We start from the raw sequence: 22,963 nt of genomic DNA, 5'->3' as shown, positions 1-22,963 counted from the left end.
AATAAAATGTATAAACTAGCCAGTTTTGACCAAATTACAGCTCAGCACGGAAATGCCAGACAAAAAAAAAAAAGAATACGACAGAAGAATGGGGTCCCTTTCTCACCCATTGCCAGGAGACATACCGAAATTTATTTATTTATTTATTTATTTAGCACTTTTCTATACCGACCTTCATGGTTAAATGACCATATCAGATCGGTTTACATCGAACTGGGAGAAACTGTAACAGAAAACAACTTTTATATACACAGAAGAATCAAAAGTTACATTCAACAGGGAGATTAAACTTGGGAGCTTAAGCAGCTGGAAAGAAAGGCCTAAGAGGGCATTAAACTAAGAACAATAACATCGTGGAATCAGGGCTAGTGCTTATTAAGTAGGAAAGGTACTAGTGCTTATAAAGTACTTAGAGGAGGTACAAAGATCCGTTGCTCGTGAAAGAGTTAGTCATCTAGTGTGTATCCAAGGGGTCTGGGAAGGTTTGGCGGAACAGCCAAGTCTTAAGTTTTTTCTTAAATGTTAGGAGGCAAGGTTCCATCCTGAGGTCTGAGGGGATGTTGTTCCAAATGGCTGGGCCTGCTGTCGAGAAAGCTCGGTCTTTGGTCGAAGTGAGGCGTGTGGTTTTGGTTGGAGGGGCTTGTAGAGATCCTTTGTAGACTTCTCTAATCAGTCTGATGGAAGTATGGAGTTTGAGAGGGATTTCGAGGTCGAGATGAAGGTGATTATGGATGGATTTGTGTATTAAGGTGAGTGATTTGTGTAGGACTCTGTAGTTAACTGGTAACCAGTGTAGGTTTCGGAGGATGGGAGTAATATGTTCTCCACGGTTGGTGTTGGTCAAGATTCTAGCAGCGGCGTTCTGTATCGGCTTGGTAGTTGAGCTGGGGAAGCCTAAGAGGAGAGCACTGCAGTAGTCTATTTTAGCAAATAGCAAGGCTTGTAGAACTGTCCTGAAGTCGTGGAAATATAGGAGAGGTTTGAGTCTTTTTAGAACCTGGAGTCTGTAGAAGCAATCTTTGGTTGTGATGTTGATCATTTGCTTTAGGTTGAGGTGGTTATCGAATATTAGCCCGAGATCTCTAACATGAGTATGAGTGAGATGGGTGGTGTTGTGGGTCTGTGGGAGGGGGTTGTCTTGGTTGGAAGAGATGAGGAGGAGTTCGGTCTTAGAGGCGTTAAGGACCAAGTTTAAACTGTTGAGAAGGCTGGTGATAGATTGTAGGCAGTTATTCCAGAGTGTGAGTGATTTAGCGATGGATTCTGTTATAGGAATCAGAATCTGCACGTCGTCTGCATAAATGTAGTGAATTAGTTTGAGACTTGTTAACAGTTGGCAAAGGGAGAGGAGGTAGATGTTGAAGAGGGTGGGTGATAGGGAGGATCCTTGAGGTACACCAAGAGAAGAATTTGTAGAAGGTGATTCTTTGTTGTTAATTTTGACTTTAAAGCTTCTGTTACTAAGGAAAGACTTGAACCATCTGTGGACTGATCCAGATATGCCTATGTCTGATAGGCGATTCAGGAGGATGGAGTGGTTGACGGTGTCGAAAGCCACCGAGATGTCTAGGAGGATTAGAAGGAAGGAATGGCCTTTGTCCAATCCCATAATAATATGGTCTGTTAGTGAGAAGAGAAGGGTTTCCGTGTTGCGTGATTTGCGGAAACCATATTGGGATGGATATAGGATATTGTATTCTTCTAAATATTCTGAAAGCTGGGTGTTTACCAATTTCTCTGTTAGTTTGGCTAAGAATGGTAGATTAGAGATGGGGCGGAAATTAGCTGGTTCACTGGGGTCTAAGTTGTGTTTCTTAAGGAGGGGTTTAAGAGCCGCGTTTTTTAGACTGTCTGGGTACACACCTTGAGTTAACAAGCAGTTTATGATGTTGGTCAGTGGTCCGGAGATTGTGTTTGGGATAAGTAGCAGAAGTTTGGATGGGATGTTGTCTGCTGGGTGGCTGGATGGTTTCTGCCTCTTAAGAAGGGATTTGATCTCCTTAGGGGAGGTTAGTTCGAAATTGTCGAGCTTGGCTCCCATGAGGGTGTGGATATTGGCTAAAGTAGCGAGGGGGGGTAGTATTGGTTGGAAGGAGTGCGAGAGTGTTCGAAATCTTCTACTGAAAGAATACAGCAAGCTCATTAGCCTTGGATTATGCCTGTTCGTCTGGTATCGTCGGTGGAAGTGACTTTGTGATTTGTGATACATATGAGAAGAGAGCCTTTGCATCATATTGGAGATCGTGGATTTTATTGGCGTAGTATTCTCTTTTTGACTTTAGAATTGAGGTCCTGTAAAGATGTACGGTTCCTTTGTATGTTGATAGGGTAGATGAGTTGGGGGCTTTGCGCCATCTGTTTTCTTTGTGTCGTAGTTCTTGTTTTATCCGTTTGAGTTCGGTGGAGAACCAGGGTTGATTTCCTTTTTTTGTTGGGTTAATTAATTTGGAGACTGCGGGACATACTTTATTTGCTACTGCTTCAGTAATCTTGTGCCAGGAGAGCACGGCTGAGTTGGGGTTAGATAGATCCAAGTTTGTGAATTCCTTGGTGAGCTGCTCACTGAGAATGTCGGAAGCACATGGTTTCCTGAAGTGAATGGTGGAGAGGTGCTGTGGGGTGTAAGACTGTTTTTTTTGTGGAGAAGGTGGTTGTTATCAGAAAGTGGTCTGACCAGAGAATTGGGGTAAATGAGGGTTCCATAGTGCAGGAGAAATTAGAGTTGATGAAAATAAGATCCAGGGTGTGACCTGCTTTGTGTGTTGGCTTGTTGACGATCTGATTGAATCCCATTGCACTAAGGGCGGTGAGGAGGGCTTCACAATTGGAAGAGCGGGGTGCGGCATCAAAGTGGAGGTTAAAATCTCCCATGATCACCCCAATATCTCAGTCTCAAGCAGCTAGTTAATAATCTTCCAGACTTGAATTATTATCTCAAGGATAACAAGAATAACAGATCTCGTTATAGTTTAGTATTAGACATCATGTTCAGCAGTAGCGAGAGGTCAATACCATCAGCCATAACACCAGAAATACATTTTGGAGAATTTCAAACATCTCATATATTACTGTGCAATTATTAGTAGTGGAGCTAAGTCGAGGGGGGAGAGGGGGGAGTGGGGGCAAGGAAGAAAGGAAGGGAAAATTGGTTGCTAACACTTGTTATAACTGTTAATATTTGACTATTATACGGAGGAATGATGAAGTACCCGCGTATAGGAGAGATACATCCATTACACATGTTTTTTCCAATCAGGACATGTTTTATTGGAAATTTGCATAAGTGGTGTATTTCTAATTTTTTATAGGAGACTAAGGTATATATCATAAGATGTTTCTATTAACGTGTTAATATACCAATCGTTCCTATTAAATTGTTTCTATCACACTCATTTATATAACACTCATTTTACATAACAAATCGTATGATTTTGACATTGATATATTGATATACATACAGATATATTCATTTTGATATATATAAAAAAAATTTAGGGAACAGTAGGTTAGGGTTTAGGGGGTGGGGAGGAGAGGGGAAGAGGGAAGAAGTGTAGGTAGGGAGTATGGAATACTCTCCCAGTCTTTTCCTTAATTGGAGCAGATTGGGAGGGAACGGGGAAAGGCCCAATAACATCACCGCACGTATTTTATGAAAGTCTGGCGCATGTTTTAAAATCTGTGCGTTCATGTACGCGTGCTGGGAACTGCATGCACATGAATGGTTGTGCGCTGCTTTGAAAATCTGCACCTAAGTGTCTGTTTAGCATGGAAACTTTACTCAGACTCAGATCATGTAAATGGTTTGTAGTGGGGCAAATGGATTTTCTGGTGTTTTGAGAGATTTTGCTTCCTAATAAAGGACCGTCTATGGCCACACTATTCTTCGGGGTCTGCTTGCTGAGAGGCCCGCTTGCTACGTTCCTTTACCTGTTTCCGGATTTGGCGCTGCTGGTGACGTCGGAGAAGGAGGAGCCGGTAGACAATAAAACTCTGTCTACTTGGGCAGACGTCGCCACACTATTCTTCGGGGTCTGCTTGCTGAGAGGCCCGCTTGCTACGTTCCTTTACCTGTTTCCGGATTTGGCGCTGCTGGTGAGGTCGGAGAAGGAGGAGCCGGTAGACAATAAAACTGTCTACTCCAGCGGGACGCCGCCGGCGCGACGGTTAAGCCGCGCACGGTCAAGGGGCGCGCTCGGCTTTGTCCGGCTTCGTCCGGATTGGGCCGGCATTGGGCGAAAAAATTTTCTTCAAAGAAAGAGTGGCCTTAGAAAACAGCGACAAGATAAGTAATAGAAAACGTTCTTCTTGGGTTAAAGTTGGAAGCATTCATTTGTTATATTGCTTTTTAGAGGTGTAAAAGGCTTGATAGTGTTATCTGGTGTAGAGTGCCATGCCCCACTCGAAAAGAAAGGCTAAAATTAGAGAACTGTCTGCAACTTCTACGCCAGTTAAATCATATCAAGCAACTATTCCTGACTGCTTTCAAACTCCTTCATTAAGAACACCGGTTGGGGCCGCTAGCGGCATGACTCAGGAGCAGGAGTCTGCCGCTCTGGCCAGTGAAATATCTCTTACCCCCGGTGCCCCGGAGAAACCGGCTCCTCCCATCATGGAATCTGAGAATGCCAAAATGACATCAGGAGGCCCACTCGATCTCTCTAGAGATGTTGGAAATCCAACAAAAATCTCAATGGACATTGAAGATCATAAGTCCTGGGAGATTGGAGAAGGCTCGGACATTGTGGGAGGCAATGGAACTCCTCAACAGCCAGGAGAGGGTGATTCGAGAAACATGGGACAAGATATATTAGAGATAATTCCAAAAAAATTAACTTTGGAGGAATTGGGATTGATGATTATGAAAATGCAGAAATCAATCAATAAGTTAACTTTAAATGTGCAAGAAGTATTAAATAAAAATGCATCTGTGCAAGGGAAGATAGAGATATTGGAGAAGAATGTTAACACTGCTGATGAAAAAATTGGGGGAATACAGAAAATACAGGTTAATGTAATAAAATCTATACAAGAACATGAGGGGAGAATAGAAATGATAGAGAATAGGAGTAGAAAACTGAATTTAAGAATATTAAACTTTCCACAAGTTCATCTGGTCACTCCAGGGGATCTGTTTAATAGTTATCTAAAGAACATCTTAAAATATTCAGAAAATTCCCTGCCTAAACTATCTAAGGCCTATTATTTACAACAGGCTAAAGAGGATAAAAATATAAAGGCTATAGAAAGCTTTAACCTGACTGATTTTCTAGAGAAATCTTATGAATCTAAAATTGAAAGTAGATCTACTCTATTAGTACAATTTATGTCCCAAGCAGAGAGAGATGAGGTGTTGAAACTTCATTTTAGACAACAAAAATTAGATTTCTATGGAGCACCAGTGAGAATATTCCCAGATGTTACGCGAACAACACAACTTAGGCGAAAAAACTTTATTGCACTTTGTAAAGAAGTATTAGATAGAGGGGCTCAATTCTCTTTACGCTATCCCTGCAAGTGCTTTATAAAACACCAACAAAATTCATATATCTTTAATGTTCCAGAGCAATTACGAGCATTTCTCGACACACCCCCCGAAGGGCTGTAATAAAGGGATTACAGGAAAAAAAAAATGAATGAAGGAGTACTAGGAAGAATATTAGTTAATATGCTTTGTTCCTATGTATGCTCCATAGTGTTTACTAACTGTCAATGTTTTCTAAAAATGTTCTTTTATTATCCTCTATTAATGATATGATGCTGGGATACAAATAGTATTAAGATTTGAATTCTTTGATTGTTGTATTTCCTTGGCATCAATTGTATTTTGTAATAATTATAAAGAAATGCAATAAATAAAAAATTAAAAAAAAAGGACCGTCTATATTTAATGCATGAGAATAGCCTCTCCTATGTGTGAATTTATGTGTTTTGTGAGAGCACGCTTCTCAGTGAATCTTTTATTACATTCAATACATGAGAATGGTCGCTCCCCTGTGTGGATTCTAATGTGTGTTGTGAGGGCACTCTTCTTAGTGAAGCTTTTATTACATTCACTACATGAGAATGGACGCTCCCCTGTGTGGATTCTCATGTGTCTTGTGAGGGCACCCTTCTCAGTGAATCTTTTATTACATTCAGTACATGAGAATGTTCGCTCCCCTGTGTGGATTCTCATGTGTCTTATGAGGGCATACTTCCGCTTGAAGCTTTTATTACATTCAGTGCATGAGAATGGTCGCTCAGCTGTGTGGATTCTCATGTGACTTGTGAGGGCACCCTTCTCAGGGAAGCTTTTATTACATTCACTACAAGAGAATGGTTGCACAGCTGTGTGGATTCTCATGTGTTTTGTGAGGACACCCTTCTCAGGGAAGCTTTTATTACATTCGCTACATGAGAATGGTCGCTCAGCTGTGTGGATTCTCATGTGTTTGGTGAGGACACTCTTCACAGAGAAGCTTTTATTACATTCACTACATGAGAATGGTCGCTCAGTTGTGTGGATTCTCATGTGTTTTGTGAGCATACCCTTCTCAGGGAACCTTTTATTACATTCAGTACACATGTATGGTCTTTCACCTGTGTGGATTTTCTGGTGGTGGGAGAGGTGTGATTTGCTAATGAAACATTTTCCACATTCAGCACAGGAGAATGGTCTCTCTCCTGTGTGGATTCTCATGTGTATTTTGAGGGCACCCTTCTGCATGAAGATTTTATTACATTCCGTACAGGAGAATGGTCGCTCCCCTGTGTGGATTCTCATGTGTCTTGTGAGAGTACCCTTCTCAAGGAAGCTTTTATTACATTCACTACAGGAGAAAGGTCGCTCCCCGGTGTGGATTCTCATGTGGTTTTTGAGCAAACCTTTCTCAGGAAAGCTTTTATTACATTCACTACATGCGAATGGTCGCTCCCCTGTGTGGATTCTCATATGTCTTGTGAGGGCACCTTTCTGTGTGAAGCTTTTATTACATTCACTACATGAGAGTCGTTGCTTCTCGGTGTGGATTCTTGTGTGTGTTGTGAGAGCACCCTTTTCAGGGTAGCTTTTATTACATTCACTACATGAGAATGGTCTTTCACCAGTGGGGATTTTCTGGTGCTGGGAAAGGTGTGATTTGCTAATGAAATATTTTCCACATTTAGTACAGAATGGTCTCTCTCCTGTGTGGATGCTCTGGTGCAGCATTAGCATAGTCTTACGACTGAAGCTTTTCCCAGAATCAGTGCAGGTAAATGGTTTGTTTCCAGTGGGGATTTGGGTGAGGTTTTTGTTCCTTACAAAACATTTTCCACCTTTAGTGCACGAGAATGGTGTCCATCCAGGGTGGATTTTGTGATGTAATTTTAGCTTATACTTACTAATTAAACTTTTCCTCCAATCATTGCAGGGGAAGGTTGGCTCTGGTTTACATATGCTTAGGTGCACTTTTAGATTTTTCTTCTGACTGAAGCTTTTCCCAAATTTACTACATAAAAACAATGGTTGGAGTGGGTGGAATTTCTCATGCAATATTAAATGCGATTCCTTATCAAAGCTTTTACCACAGGAGTCACTCAGAAAGGATTTCTTCCCTTTCCCCTCCCTCTGGTGAAGTTCAGAAGTCTTTTGATCACTGTTATTACTTTGGAATAGGCTCCCTGTGCTCACGTGTCTCTGGTGCTCAGGGATGACTTTGACCTCCATCTCACATGCAGTGACGCCATCCCGTGAGTCTCCTGCAGGGTCTCTCTGCTTCTTCTCTGACTCCTGCTGACTATTCCTTGTGTTTCTCCTCTCAGTCCCCTGTGAAACATTCTCAAAGACTGTTCCTGATTCTCTTGGGATCAGTCCTTCTTCCGTAGGTTGTTCTTCTCGATTCTCCTCCTTTATATGCTGTGTGACCTTATCACTTCCTGGTGATAGAAGAAGATATTAATCATACATTAGTGACCATGCAAATGGATCTGGCAGTGTCACACAGGATTAGAGCTGCGCATTTCTGACCAACCACTGGTGACCATGAAAAATAACTAACAATGGGGTTTGCACCAAAAGTCTTCTGAGATGAGCTCCTAAATATGTATAACCTAGAGGAGAGGAGAAAGGGGGAGATATGATAGACACACTTACATACCTGAAAGGTAATAATGCTCAAGAAGTAAACTTCTTTTGAATGGAAAATAATTTGTAGAGCAAAGGTCGATATAAAGTTCCAAGGGGGGAGATTAGGAATAATATCAAGAGATATTTTTTGTTCACAGAAATTGTAGAGGATGCCTGGAACTACCTTACGGAAGTGTTGGAGATGAAAACTGTAACAGAATATAAAAAATAACAGTGGGATAAACACAGAAGAGAGAGAAGATGGAGAGAATGAGAGACAAGAGGTCAGGAATGTAGGCACGCTTGCTAGAAACAGAGCAGATACTCCCATAGATAAAACCTGAGAGGGAGAGAAGAGGGAGGAGAGTGGGGGTAGGATAAGCTTGGAGGGGAAGGATGAGAGTTACCATGGAGGGACAGGACTGAGATTGATATTCAGAGAAGGGCAGGTGTGATGACAGTAAAGACAGTGAGATTCTCTTAGGGTAAGAGGTGATGGCTTAATGAGAGGAAGAAATCTTTGTAAAGCAATGGACAAGGCAGAAGACAGAATGGTCGAGGAGGTGGAGAATATGGGAGGCTCACAGTGCACCTGATGTTCCCAATGGACAGAAGTGGGGAATGAGATTGGGTAGGGTCAGCGTCAGGAAGAGGAAGGAGAATGGATCTGTAGGTAGGGGAGAAGGGAAAAATGGCCATGAGACAGCTAGAAGTATGCAGACAAGCTGAAATCTCCCTAATATATCAGTGCATGGCTAAGTAGGTCACGGGGTAATGACAGTCATGAAGCAAGCTCAGACCTCTTGTATCCTGCTGTTCATATTCAGCTAATTGTAAAACAAGAATGCACCGACCGTACGTGCACCTGGGGGCGAGTGAGCAAAGCTACGCTGGAGTTTTAAATGATGTGCACAAGTACGTGTGTATGATGTAAAATACGCCTAGCATGTGTACTCGAGCAAATATAAAGCACATTTCTTCCAGTTTGCCCAGTCTCTCAGGGTCATCCAGACCCTTCTAGTTCTTCATCCTGCACTCCCCCCAGTTGAGCAAGACCCCTCACCCTATCGTGTTAGTCCTAAAAAGTGATTTCTGCACACTTACATCTCATCAGGAGCAGCAGGAAATATACGCAGCTAACAGTGCGCCACGAGCAGCAGCCGCAGGATTTACACACTGAACTGCTGACCCCGCCCATTTTTAGCATGAGCAAGTAATTAGCAGCTTTTGAAATTCATGTCGCTTACATGCAGCCATGTATTCATCTTTTAGTGCCTGTAACGCTTTTAAAATTTGGCTCATTCAGTTCTGTATCCAGGCAGGTGGGATCAGTAGTCCTGGGCCTGGTGCTGAGGGCTCAGTAAAGTCCCTTGAGAAACTTTGTGGATGTTCCCCAGCAGGTGCCTCATGTAAGACATCGGAGATAAATTCCTAGACTGCCTCGCAGGGGCTGGTCTCACGTCAAAAGATCCAAACAACCAATCTCAGGTGCCAGCTCAGACACAGAGCAATGCTGGAGTCAGAGAAAAGTCACAAACGACCTTCAGTAAATCAGCCCTCGAGTCCGCTAAACATGCAGATAATGTAATTTTTACCTAGGGAGATGAAGGTCTCATAATTCTCCTTCATCACCTCCCTGTAAAGCTCCTTCTGCCCTTCATCTAAATACTCCCACTCTTCTTGGGAGAAATAGACAGCGATGTCCTCAAACGTCACCAGCACCTGAAACACAAAGGCATGTGGAGGGGCTCAGAGTGCATTAGATCTCAGCTGGATTTATTCTCCTAACATTTTATCATGGAAAAGAGGACACCAGGACCCCTCTTCCCTAGGAAATGCCAGATTTGTTCCCTGTGTTGCTCCTAGAGTCCGTTTCCTCCATAGACCCCAGGGTTTTCAAATCAAAATGGAAAACATTCTCTAATACCAGAGACAGAATATGAAATGTCATTGCGTGGATAAATCACATTATAATAAAAAGGAAGCTATAAGCGCATTATCCAGAACATCAGGAACATCTGGTTCTATTCCATCAGGAGGGCTCACTGTGCTAAATCCTAACAGGGAAGGAAGAGTTTGGTGTCCTGGGCAGTGACATATCTCCCATTGTGATGTATGAATTCTGTATTCATGGATGTTGCAAACCATGGGCACATAGGGATTGTGCCCCAAATCTCAAACAGCTGTTTGGTTTCCTTCTCTGCAGGGAAAGGAAAGGAGAAATTAATACTTACCTGATAATTTCCTTTCTTTTGCCTTCAGGCTGGTCAATCCACACAAATGGGTTATGCACCTCTACCAGCAGGTGGAGACAGAGTAAAAGCTGATGGCAAGGACATATAGGCCTGTCCCAACATCAGCCCGCAAGTATTCTCTGGAAAAGCCAAACTGTGGACAAACTGATTATACATGAACATAACCACTTATGCTTCCAACCAACTGAGAACACTGAGCTCAGTCAAAAGAGCTAACATTTACTAAAGTAAGGAGCTGGTCATGGGACTGACCAATCCTGAAATGAGTAACAGATATAACACTCTGCGTCGTTCATACCTAGAGGACAAACTGAAAGCAAGATGGCAGCCGAGGGTGGACTGTGGATCGGCCTGTCTTCCCCAGAGGAAAGAAGATTAAAATTAAATAAAAAATGTCATCAGGTAAGTAGGGAATTCTCCATCCTGTTCACTTGGGCAGGCTAATCCACACCAGTGAGATGTACCAAAGCTGCCCAGGGACTCAGCAGCATCGCCCAACGATCAAGCAGAATGCCAGGAAGAGTGCGTAAGGATGACCGCTGATGACTTCCATAATCCAATAACGGACTATAGTTGCCCGCACTACTGGCTCACCTTGTATACCTCTGCCATGGAGCACAGTTGACCAGACTTACTGAGAGGATGAATAACTTCCAAGTACTGCATCAGATGCCACTTGACAGCCAGAGCAAGCAAGAGAAGATAATCACTCTCCTCTGTATTCCTCTCCAGTGTGGCCAAGGAAATAAACAGAGTAAAATGAAATTCTGAAACCACTTTGGGCTAAAAGAAGGTAAAGTCCAAAGCTGTACCGCTCCCAGAGTCACAGGCAGGAACGGCTTATGGCAAGAAAAAGCCTGTAGCTCGGAAACTTGACGTCTTGAGCAGATTACCTTGAAGACTGTTTTTCTAGGGTTAAAAACCTTCAAGAAGAAGCTATGTTGCAGTTGAAAAGGTAGGACATGAAAGGAATCCACAATCAGATTAAGTTACCATAAGGATACTGGTAGCCACAAGGGAAGATTAAGATGCTTAACTTTCTTCATGAACAGAGACATCTGGATGGGAAGACAAAAACCCACCAAGAACTCGGTTCCTATAACAGGTGAATGCTGCCAGTTGAACCTTTAAGGAGTTAAAGGCCAAGCCTTTAAGCAATCTGTCCTGAAAAATTCCAAAATTAATCAAATAGATGAGCATTTACAGTTTGCTAGTACTTACCATTATACAGATATTAATTTTTTGGATATTGCCAAACAAGTTAATGGGCGTTTTACCACTAGTTTATTTCGAAAAGAGTGTGAGAGGAATACACTCTTACATTATACTAGTTTCCATCCCCAACAACTACGGAATAATTTACCCATAGGTCAATTTCTCCGTATACGGAGGATCTGTAGTACGCGAGCTGAATTTGTCCATCAGGCAGAATTTCTTAAGGTACGATTGCTTGAACGAGGCTATCCGGTGAAATATATAAAAAAAGGCATACAAGAGGGCGTATAATGCCGAGCGACAATGGTTGCTCCTTGACAAATCAATAGAATGTGAAGAGTCACGCATAGTGTGTACTATACCATATTCCAATCAAGCACGAAAAATCTCGTCGTTGATACATCAACATTGGCCAGTTTTAAAAATACATGATATTTTTAAGGAGTCACCTATCATAGCATATAGTAGAGGTAAAAATGTGGGGGACTTAGTGACACACTCTTACATGCCTCCAACAAGTCTGAGCAGTATGAATGAGAACATTGGTCATTGGCCATGTAAACACTGCTCCCTGTGCAGTCAAGTCATAGAGGGCGAATCGTGGATCGATAAACATGGAAAAGTGCATAAAGCACGGCAATATTCTTCTTGTGATACATCTAGAGTGATATATATCATTGTTTGCCCTTGCAACTTGTATTATATAGGACGTACGAAACGTCAAATACGTGTCAGATTAATTGAACATCGCAGTTGCATTGCCACAGGAAAAATATTGGCCCCAATGGTGGCTCATTGTCAGGAAAAACAACATACTTTTCAACAGTTACAATAGCGTGTGTTAGAAGTAGTTACAATGCACAAGCGAGGTGGCGATCCTAATTTTTTGTTAAATCTTAAGGAGCAACAGTAGATTTTCTGGATGCATACCGTTATTCCATCTGGCTTGAATAGTATGATTGAGTGGTATTCATTATAACACCAGAAGTGACGTTGCACATACGTCACTAAAGACAGGGGGTTTAAAAATGGAGGCGGGAAATACAAAACCGGAAGAGAAGGTTAAAAAACACGCTGAAAGCCATGTTGGTGGAAAATTGAGTGAGTAGCGTTACATGGTTGGGACTTTGTTACAATATTAAACGTTGATATTGATGTTGCAATATGTTTATGTTTGTGGCGCAGAATATTGCCCTTGAGGAAGGACGACAACGTCCGAAACATTGTACAGTGTCGGGCACGGACACAGTAAGGCAATGTGGAGATTGGACACATTGCTATAGACCATCGGATGTGAAGAATCTTGGGCTGTAATATTAAGAAAAGCATGAATTTCAAGCTAAGTAACAGTATGATTTACCATTGATATTCTGGGAAAAGTTAAACGTTTGTCGAAAAATTTTTAAATACACAGAGCACTTTACTTTCAAGCACAAAATAATGAAAAAATGAAATATGGACTGACCAATGATTAAAAATAAGGCAGAGTGAAAAATGGTACGTGTTGCCTCACAATGATGCCTATTATGAAGGTCATACAATGATTGCGCCGTTAATGAGAGTTGATTAGAGTGGCGGGGATTTAAGATAGCATTCCCAGTAGGTGCCAGTCAAAGTTCTAGAAACTTTGACAAAAGTGTTCCGTGATTGGAGGGAAGTGACGTCACCTTGGCAGATGGCCGCCTGAACTAAGAGCTCCCTCAGACTGCCACCAAATACTTTTTATATCTCCTTCCTATGCGAGCGAATCTCCACAGAAATCTCTGAGCAGCTACCTTTAAGCTATCTGATGTCGGTAAGGCGAAAACCAATGGACTTTAAAAAGTTGTCTTATAAAAAAGCCACTGAGAACGCTGAGATAGCTGGCAGGAAAATGGTGCCGGATGACACGGATAAATCTGATATGGAAGATCACGATGAAGAGCCGAATCCTGATGAATGTGAGCCCCCGAATCGTGCAGAAATGAAAGCCTGGCTCGCCGAGCTTAAAAATATCTTAACTCATACTACTGACATCATGAACTCGATCGAGGAGATGAGGGGGGAAGTTGCGGAAAATGGCCGCCGCATTTTTGAAGTTGAGACGAGGGCAGAGGCGAACAGCGACGAAATCAAAATGACACGTGAAACCTTGACCGAGTTGCAAGTAGAAGTAGAACATCTCAATGAAAAAGTCGAAGACCTCGAAAATCGCTCCCACCACCAAAACCTGCAATTCCGAGGCATACCCGAAACGCCGACTTTCAGGACTGCGTCACTGTTGTATCTCAAGTTTGCGCCATGCTACTTACAGAGAGAGATCTAACCCAGACTTCAAATTCAGCCACTGAAGTGAAGCTTGCACGAGCGCATAGGGTGATGGGATCCAGAAATTCCAATAAACCTAAAGATATCATTGCATGCTTCCATGAGTTTGCGGTTAAAGATAAATTTGCAGCTATAGCCAGGAAATAAGCGACTTGGAACTGGAATGGTCACGAAATGATGATATTTGCAGATTTGTCTCCCATCACGATTAGGAAGCGTCAGGAGTTCAGAAATATCACAGAGACATTGAGAAAAGATAAAATAAGGTATCATTGGCTATTTCCTTTTCGACTAAGTTTCTCCTTGAAGGGTGAGACCCACCGCATTAAAACAGTGGCATAAGCTTCCTATATATTGAAGTCCGCAGGCTACTCAGGCATAGAAGATGCTTCAGCGACGGTTAAAAATACTCCCAGAAGAGAAGATTTCCCGCGCTGGCAAAGAGTAACCAGAGGAGATAAAAGACTGCGTCGTAATCCTGACTTAGGACAATCTAGCCGGGAACCCAATTGAGACAGTGGGCTTCACATATCCTTTTACACTGCTAAGGGAAATGCTTTGCATTGTTTATACTGTTAAGTAAGAGGTTTGCTCATGATTCTCAAATAACAGGCATATCAAGTTGGTGGATACTCATGGTCGTAAGATTTTACTGCACTAAAGCCTGTTAAGAGTCTGAGGAGATTTTATACATGCAGTTTGCATTTGCTATTGTTCTAAGTTGGCTGTCTGGGGGCGTGCTCCTGCTAAGTTGATAACTCCCTCTCACATAACAACAGCATAGTCCCTTGAAGAACAGACGGGAGGCGCGCGCTCGCGCCCTAGAAAGCCGGAGAGATGAGTGCTGGAAGCTGGTGGTGTCCTCAGCCACGTGGGAAACCCAGGGAAGCAGCGGAGCAGCCCTGGGCTAGAGCGGCTCCCAGCCGCCAGGACTGAAGCAGAGAGAGAGAAGTGCTGGCTGCAGGACGAGCAGGGAGCTGTAGCAGGCTGCAGGCAGAGAGGTAAGGCTGGCTGCAGGGAACTGTGGGAAACTGCAGGCACCAGCAGGGACGGCTCCCTGCCGGTCGAGGACCCGGGCTGCACACGGGCACCGGCAGGGACACCCTCCCTGCCAGCTGAGGACCCCGGGAAGGCAGAGGCACGTCGGGGAGAGCCCGGACAGACAGCAGCGTCGGCGGCTCGACTAGCCGCGAGAGGGTAAGAGCCTGCCCGGATCGTAACACCTAATTCGGCACAGGGAGATTTCTTCAATAAGGTGTCGCAACTTTTGGAACAATGCGCTGCAGGCCATTTACTTGTGGGTGGCGACTTCAACTTAACGAATAAGCCCCGCCTAGATAACTCACAGGGTTTTTCACCAACCATTATATCTCAACCCCAAATCGGGTCTATCACTTGGTCTGACCATAGTCCGATAACTCTAAAAATAAACGTTACATCGTATGATAGAGGTCAACAATTTTGGAAACTCAACGACAGTTTACTCGAGGACACTGACTTTTGCGCTCAACTTCAAAAAGACATACAGGATTATTTGCTTCTGAATATGACGGATGAGATAACTCCTATGACCCTGTGGGACTGTCTAAAAGCGGTCATATGAGGCAAACTAATCGCACGTGGGTCTTTTCTCAAAAAACAATGAATTAAAGATAAACTGGATACTCTCCTACAACTACAATACCTGGGCCATATCCACTCTCAGTCTGGAGAACCCGATATACTTGCTCAGATGGATCGACTGCGTCATCATTTAGATGAGTTGGAAGCTGCACAAATTGCTCGCAATCTTGAACTTAACAAACAGCAGTATTTCGAAGGGGGTAATAAGGCTGGCAAACAATTGGCTCGTACACTGAAAATAAAGCAAACTCAAAATAACATTATCAAACTGAAAGATGAATCAGGTCAGATACTGACTTCTAACTCTGATATTCGGAAGAGATTCCTATGCTTCTATTCAGATCTCTATGCAGCGGCTTCTCATATACAACCCCAAGAGATCGATAAATATTTAGCAAGTGTTCCAGTACCAAAGTTGCAGCGGGACACTCAGGACTCTCTAGATAAAGATATCACATCTGCTGAGGTAATGTGGGCTATTAAATCCTTGAAGACGGGGAAGTCACCGGGATTGGATGGATCCATTTTATAAAATATTTGCCACTACAATCGCTCCTCTTCTGGTTTCTCTCTTTAATTCCCTACAGGGACCCCACTCCTTTTCTAGGGAAGCCAACCTCGCTGGAGTGACCCTATTAGCAAAACCAGGCAGAGACCCCACCGTATGCGGTTCTTATCGCCCAATTTCCCTAATAAATCTTGATATGAAATTGCTGACTAAAATCCTCGCCAACCGTCTCAATGCTTTCCTACCAGATCTGGTACATTCGGATCAATCTGGCTTCATACCTGGCAGGATGGCTTCGGACAATGTTAGAAAGACTGTGAACTCTATGTGGTGGACGAGATCGCAAAACATACCCATGGTCCTCCTAGCACTAGACGCCGAAAAGGCCTTTGATTTTGTGTACTGGCCTTTTCTCTTTCAAACGCTGCGGGCCTTTAATTTTGGAAAAAGATTTATTAGATGGGTGATGAAATTATATGATTCCCCCACAGCATGTTTAAAAATCAATGGAGGATACTCACAGCCCTTCAACGTGGGACGGGGAACCAGACAAGGGTGTCCACTCTCCTCATTACTTTTTGCTTTATTTTTGGAGCCCTTCACACATCAGATTCGATCCAACACTGATATCCAAGGGATTAGAGTGGGCGATTTTTTTTCTAAATTGTCCTTATTCGCTGACGATATTTTATTTACTATCACAGATCCATTTCCCTCTTTACGGGCCATCACTGACGAACTTACGATTTTTAGTGCTGTGTCAGGCTTCAAAATTAACTGGGAAAAATCTGAACTTTTAAATGTGTCGGTTCCCCAGTCTGGGTTACCCCTGCTGCAATCCGGATTCCCATTTAAATGGGCTAAATCTAAGATAAAATATTTGGGAATCTATATAGACCCGGCTTGTAACCTGTATCAGTTTAACTATCCTCCTTTGATGGCCAAAATTTATAAAGAGCTGGAGGAATGGGATCGCTATCACATCTCATGGCTGGGCCGTTTGGCAGTTATTAAAATGAATGTCATGCCCAGGATATTATATCTTTTGCAAACTCTTCCTATGGTGATACCTTCTAAATTAGTTAGAAAGTGGCAAAATAGAATCAACAAATACCTGTGGAAGGGTAAGAGGCCGCGCATAGCGAGAGAGACTCTTTACTTACCCAAAACCCAAGGAGGCATGGGGTTGCCAAACTTACAGTGCTACCAAGGGGCGGCACAACTCAAAGCAGCTGTAGAGTGGCATCCAATAAAGCGACAAAAACCGTGGGTTCTGTTGGAGCAGGCGATATTAGGAAGCACTCCCATAACTGCACTGTTATGGCAACACCGCACTTCCTGGAGGTCATTGGTTAATTTACCTGCCACGGTCCAATCCACTTTACAAACGTGGAATCAATGGCGGAAAGTGTTGGTGGGCCACAAGACTTTTTTCTATAGCATGCAATTCTTACACCAAAAAACTTTTAAACCCGCAGAGAACTTACGAGCCTTTGCCAAATGGATCAACAAAGGCATCACTCAAATGGTACATTTATGGGAGCCTGGAGGCTTCTTGCCCTTCTCCACACTTAGTAGTCGTTTTCAACTGGAACCATCAGATGTATTTCAATATTTACAGATTCGTCACTTCTTTCTTCAACATAAAGTGGAGGAAGACCTAGCTGGAGGCTGATCCTGGCCTCCTTCAAAAGGGGGAGCGGAAGAAAAAATTGCTCTGATACCAGTTTCCACCAGGATAATAGTGTCTTCTGCAGGGGCTGCATATGAGCAAAGGCCCATTGAACCAGGTCCAACGTCGATGCCATGGAACCCAAGACCTGAAGATAGTCCCAGACCCGTGGTACTGGTAGATGCAGCAGACAAGGAACTTTGTTTCGGGAAGAACAGTACCACTCCAGGAAGGCTTCTTTGGAGGCTGTAAAAGTTCTAAGGAGTAACCATCTTTCACTACCTCTATAACCCACAGGTCAGAGATGATTTTGACCCACTCCTTGTAAAAAAGGGACAGCCTGCTGGAGACCTGACGGCTGCTTGGAACCTGCAGAGGAGCCCCCTCTGCCTGACAAAAAAATGTCTCGACTCTCTCTCGAAAACGTGGGCAAGATGAATAAGGCTTCTTACTGCCCTTTTTGTCTTCTGGCAATCTAAGGCCCTTGGATTCACCGAGGGACTTCATCAGTTGATTCAGATCTTCTCCGAAAAGAAGCTTCCCCTTAAAAGGCAGATTACAAAACTGAGTCTTGGATGACATATCCGCCAACCAGTTGTATAGCCACAGGAGTCATCGGGCAGCAACCACCCAAACCATACTCCTGGCTGCCATGCACATGAGATCATACAAAGCATCCACCACATAAGCAACTCCTGCTTCAAGGCGCACTGCCTGATCGGGGAATAGTACTCCTGAAGATATCGGTTCCTGCAGTTTCTGAATGCAACATAAGCAGGCGCGTTGCATCAAGCTGGCACAAACGGCTGTCCGGAGGCCCAAGATGGACACCTCGGACATGCACTTTAAATGCCCTTCAACGCTGCTGACCCCACTAATGGAATGGTAGTCTTCTTGGTCACCGCAGAGTCCAGTACATCCACCCAAGGTGTTCTCAGACGATCCAAATGCTCATCCACATTGGGATATAGCTTGGACGTCACTCTCCTCACCTTCAAGCACACTTTCTGGGAATCCCACTCCCAGCTAATTAGGTTTTGAATCTTCTTAGGATTGGGAAAGCACTGGGAGGACCCCGCAGACCATCAAGAACTAGTTGACGCCCTCGCCTTCTGACTCCTCCAGATCCAACTTGATCCCCAGTTCATCTAACACCTGGGGAATGAGAGGGTGCAACTTCTCCCTTTTAAATAGGCAAACTAAACGATGGTCATCACCATCTGCCCTGGAAGCATCCACAGAATCCGGATCATCCTTGGTGGCATCAGGGCCAGGACTCAGATCAATATCCGGGTCCACCTCAGAGTCCTCCTGCAGCTCATCAGAGTCCTCCAGATCCCAGGGGACAGGGTCCAGACGAGAGTCCCATGATCCGCGACGCTTGACTACAAGGCCCAGAGAGCCTGCAAACCCCGAGCGTGTCTCTTGGATGATCCAGTGGACCATTCCCTGGTTCTCCGAGCACCTGCCTTCCGAGCCAGGAAGGCGTCATGCGTCAGCAAAATAACCTCTGGGGAAAAGCCTCCTGGATCCCCCCAAGGCCGGCTCAGGGCGACAGGATGGAGACTCCTCCCCGCATCCCTGCACCGCAGGGGAAGGAGGAGTAAGGGATTCAATATGGCAGCAATCTCCCCACTAAGCACTGCTGCATGAAGTGGGCCTCACAATATGGAGGCCGAGTCACCCAGAAGCGCAGCCATGGAGCAACCATCGGAGTACGGGAGAAAGGCCGAGATGGGCAGATGTGCTGAAATTGTTGAATCCCGGTCAGGAGAAGGCTCCTACACCTGCCCACATGGCTCCCACTCCCTTACCGGACCCAGCAGCTGCTGAGGCTGGCCAACCCCAGTACAGCCCCCCAGCCCGATTATCCCGGGATGGAAACTCTCCGCAGAAGCAAATGCAGGCTGCTTTTTTTTTTTTTTAATTAGCTTCACCCACAAAGAGAAAGCAGCAACAATCCCCAGGGGGGATACTTCCTTGGTGAGTCCAGCAGCAGGCAGGAGGGGACCTCAGGGCACCGAGAGTGAGCCAGTCCCCTGGCTATCAGGGGCCCCAGAAACAGTGGGCTGAAACAGCCTGGGGTGACCAACCCCCCATTAGCCAAGGTGACAGGTTCCAGCGATGGCAGCCACTGGAACCTGTCACCTCGGGGAGCTGCAGCACTTCTCACACTTCCAGATCAGTCAGGACTGCAGGTTTGCACCTCTACCAGAGAATACGGAGGGACTGCAGGTGGCACTCTCGGTTATGTAGCAGTGCCTCAAGGGTTTGTTCTCTGCCTCCATCTGCTGGTAGGGAGGTATAAACCCACTGGTCTGGAATGACCTGGCTATGTCCAGGAAAGTTGCATCAACAGTATAAAGGCTTACAGGATAAGGGTAGTAACCACTGCACCAGCAAGTTACCCCCATGCACTTTTCTCCTTTCTGGTCTACAAAAAACAATCAGACTAACTTTACCCAGGGCAACTAAAATTTACCCTACCCAGAGCACCTCCACCAGCTAAATTGTCTACAAATAATGAGTTATGAGCAACCCAAAGAATAGGAGAGTAGGGGGAGAAATTTGTATCTCCAGTTTTGTAAAAGCAACTAGAAAAGTACCCAGACAAGACCTTGGGAGCATCAAACTCTCAGTGAAAAAAGGCAAAGGTGAGAGGAAGCGGCAGAGGGGGAAGGTAAAGAAATCACAGGAAGCAGAAACTGAGAGGGTCCTTAAGCAGGAGGAGCTGCTGCTGTATGAGGGGGAGAAGCATGAAGAAGAGCCTGAGCGGATGCAGAGAATAAGGAGCCCAAAGAATGGATTCAGTGAGAGGCTGGGGGGATGGGATCAGTCCCAGGCTGCATCCCCTGCCCCCCTCCTACCTGCTGAGCAGAAAGCCCTGCAGCCATTCTCCTGCCCCTTCTCCAGAGCAGGATTTCCAGCCCTGGCTCCCTCCCTGCACGGTCCCTGGGGTGGGGGATGGGATCAGTCCCAGGCTGCATCCCCTGCCCCCCTCCTACCTGCTGAGCAGAAAGCCCTGCAGCCATTCTCCTGCCCCTTCTCCAGAGCAGGATTTCCAGCCCCGGCTCCCTCCCTGCACGGTCCCTGGGGTGGGGGATGGGATCAGTCCCAGGCTGCATCCCCTGCCCCCCTCCTACCTGCTGAGCAGAAAGCCCTGCAGCCATTCTCCTGCCCCTTCTCCAGAGCAGGATTTCCAGCCCCGGCTCCCTCCCTGCACGGTCCCTGGGGATGATTGGCAGCAGCTTCCGGTCTCAGCACCACGCTCCGTAAAGGGAGCACCGCCCCCTTCCAGCAGGAAGTGACATCACAAAGGAAGAGGAAGTGGGAACTGCAGCCGCTGCAGAAGGAGCTGTTAGAAACCGAAACTTGACGGTAGAAAAAGACCCTGTGGCCCATCTAGTTGGGGTGGATGCTGGGAAATGTAGTCCTGCACTGTCTTTCCTCAGGCTGAGATTTATTGGAATTGTGGGAAATGTAGTCCCAGGGCGTGGGTGTTGCAATTGGCTGATTAATAAAGCCAAGTCCTGTTCCGTTCATAAAAACCAAAATGGGTAACTCTGCAGCCCAGTGTTGCCAACCTCGCTTATTTACCGCGAGATTGGGCTTCTTTTTGTAGTCATTCGCGGGGTTTTTTTCCGGTTCGCGGGTTGCTTTTAATTGGGCTATTTTTTTCTGCCAGTCGCGGTTTTTTTGGGCTTGTTGGGCGGGACTTGTGCTCTGAATCATGTTACAGTGATTGGCTGCTGCGATGAAGCCTGTCCATAGCAGGCGCACCCTATCCCTATATTGCAGCAGTAAGCCAATCAGAGCAGAGCTGCAAGCCTTGTTGATGCACACGTCAGGAGCACATTTTGTGGGCAGACCCAGGCAGCACAGCATCGCACGTGGGCGGAACGGGAAGGCCCCAGCGCAGGATTGGAGGCAACAGCAAAGGAATCCAGAGTGTGCAGCTACAGCCAGGGATCAGGAGGGGAGGAGTTAGTATGTTGGGGGGGGGGATGAGAGTGTGGGGGGGATGAGAGTGTGGGGGGCCAGAGATGTGCTCGGAGGGGTTAGGGAGGGGGGGAATGAGAGTGTGGGGGCCAGAGATGTGCTTAGAGGGGGCAATCAGTGTGTGCGGGGCCAGAGATGTGCTCTGAGGGGTTAGGGAGGGGGGAATGAGAGTGTGGGGGCCAGAGATGTGCTCAGAGGGGTTAGGGGAGGGGGGAATGAGAGTGTGGGGGCCAGAGATGTGCTCAGAGGGGTTAGGGAGGGGGGAATGAGAGTGTGGGGGCCAGAGATGTGCTCAGAGGGGTTAGGGAGGGGGGAATGAGAGTGTGGGGGCCAGAGATGTGCTCAGAGGGGTTAGGGAGGGGGGAATGAGAGTGTGGGGGCCAGAGATGTGCTCAGAGGGGTTAGGGAGGGGGGAATGAGAGTGTGAGTGCCAGAGATGTGCTCAGAGGGGGGAATGAGAGTGTGGGGGCCAGAGATGTGCTCAGAGGGGTTAGGGAGGGGGGAATGAGAGTGTGAGTGCCAGAGATGTGCTCAGAGGGGGGAATGAGAGTGTGGGGGCCAGAGATGTGCTCAGAGGGGTTAGGGAGGGGGGAATGAGAGTGTGGGGGCCAGAGATGTGCTCAGAGGGGTTAGGGAGGGGGGAATGAGAGTGTGGGGGCCAGAGATGTGCTCAGAGGGGTTAGGGAGGGGGGAATGAGAGTGTGGGGGGCCAGAGATGTGCTCAGAGGGGTTAGGGAGGGGGGAATGAGAGTGTGAGTGCCAGAGATGTGCTCAGAGGGGGGAAGGAGAGTGTGGGGGCCAGAGATGTGCTCAGAGGGGTTAGGGAGGGGGGAATGAGAGTGTGAGTGCCAGAGATGTGCTCAGAGGGGGGAATGAGAGTGTGGGGGCCAGAGATGTGCTCAGAGGGGTTAGGGAGGGGGGAATGAGAGTGTGGGGGCCAGAGATGTGCTCAGAGGGGTTAGGGAGGGGGGAATGAGAGTGTGGGGGCCAGAGATGTGCTCAGAGGGGTTACGGAGGGGGGAATGAGAGTGTGGGGGCCAGAGATGTGCTCGGAGGGGTTAGGGAGGGGGGGAATGAGAGTGTGGGGGGCCAGAGATGTGCTTGGAGGGGTTAGGGAGGGGGGGAATGAGAGTGTGGGGGGCCAGAGATGTGCTCAGAGGGGTTAGGGAGGGGGGAATGAGAGTGTGAGTGCCAGAGATGTGCTCAGAGGGGGGAATGAGAGTGTGGGGGCCAGAGATGTGCTCAGAGGGGTTAGGGAGGGGGGAATGAGAGTGTGGGGGCCAGAGATGTGCTCAGAG

General features: G+C 45.9%; 1 protein-coding gene across 2 annotated transcripts; it reads right to left on the bottom strand.

Annotated features, from left to right (window-relative positions):
- Positions 1–2,077: 2,077 nt before the first annotated feature.
- LOC115083568 (oocyte zinc finger protein XlCOF6-like) lies at positions 2,078–21,083 on the bottom strand. Of its 2 annotated transcripts, none has more exons than XM_029587464.1 (2): positions 20,810–21,083; positions 2,078–7,896 (listed from the first exon to the last, which is right to left on the bottom strand). In XM_029587464.1, the coding sequence occupies exons 1-2, from the start codon at positions 21,066–21,068 to the stop codon at positions 5,885–5,887; spliced, it is 2,271 nt and encodes a 756-aa protein (XP_029443324.1). In that variant the 5' UTR covers positions 21,069–21,083; the 3' UTR covers positions 2,078–5,884. The 2 variants fall into 2 exon arrangements, with proteins under 2 accessions (XP_029443324.1, XP_029443325.1); XM_029587465.1 differs by lacking the exon at positions 20,810–21,083 and adding an exon at positions 9,682–9,914.
- Between the last annotated feature and the right edge of the window lie 1,880 nt (positions 21,084–22,963).

This window comes from Rhinatrema bivittatum, chromosome 2 (assembly GCF_901001135.1).
Source record: "Rhinatrema bivittatum chromosome 2, aRhiBiv1.1, whole genome shotgun sequence".
NCBI lineage: Eukaryota > Metazoa > Chordata > Amphibia > Gymnophiona > Rhinatrematidae > Rhinatrema > Rhinatrema bivittatum.
This window is presented reverse-complemented; position numbering and strand designations above follow the sequence as displayed.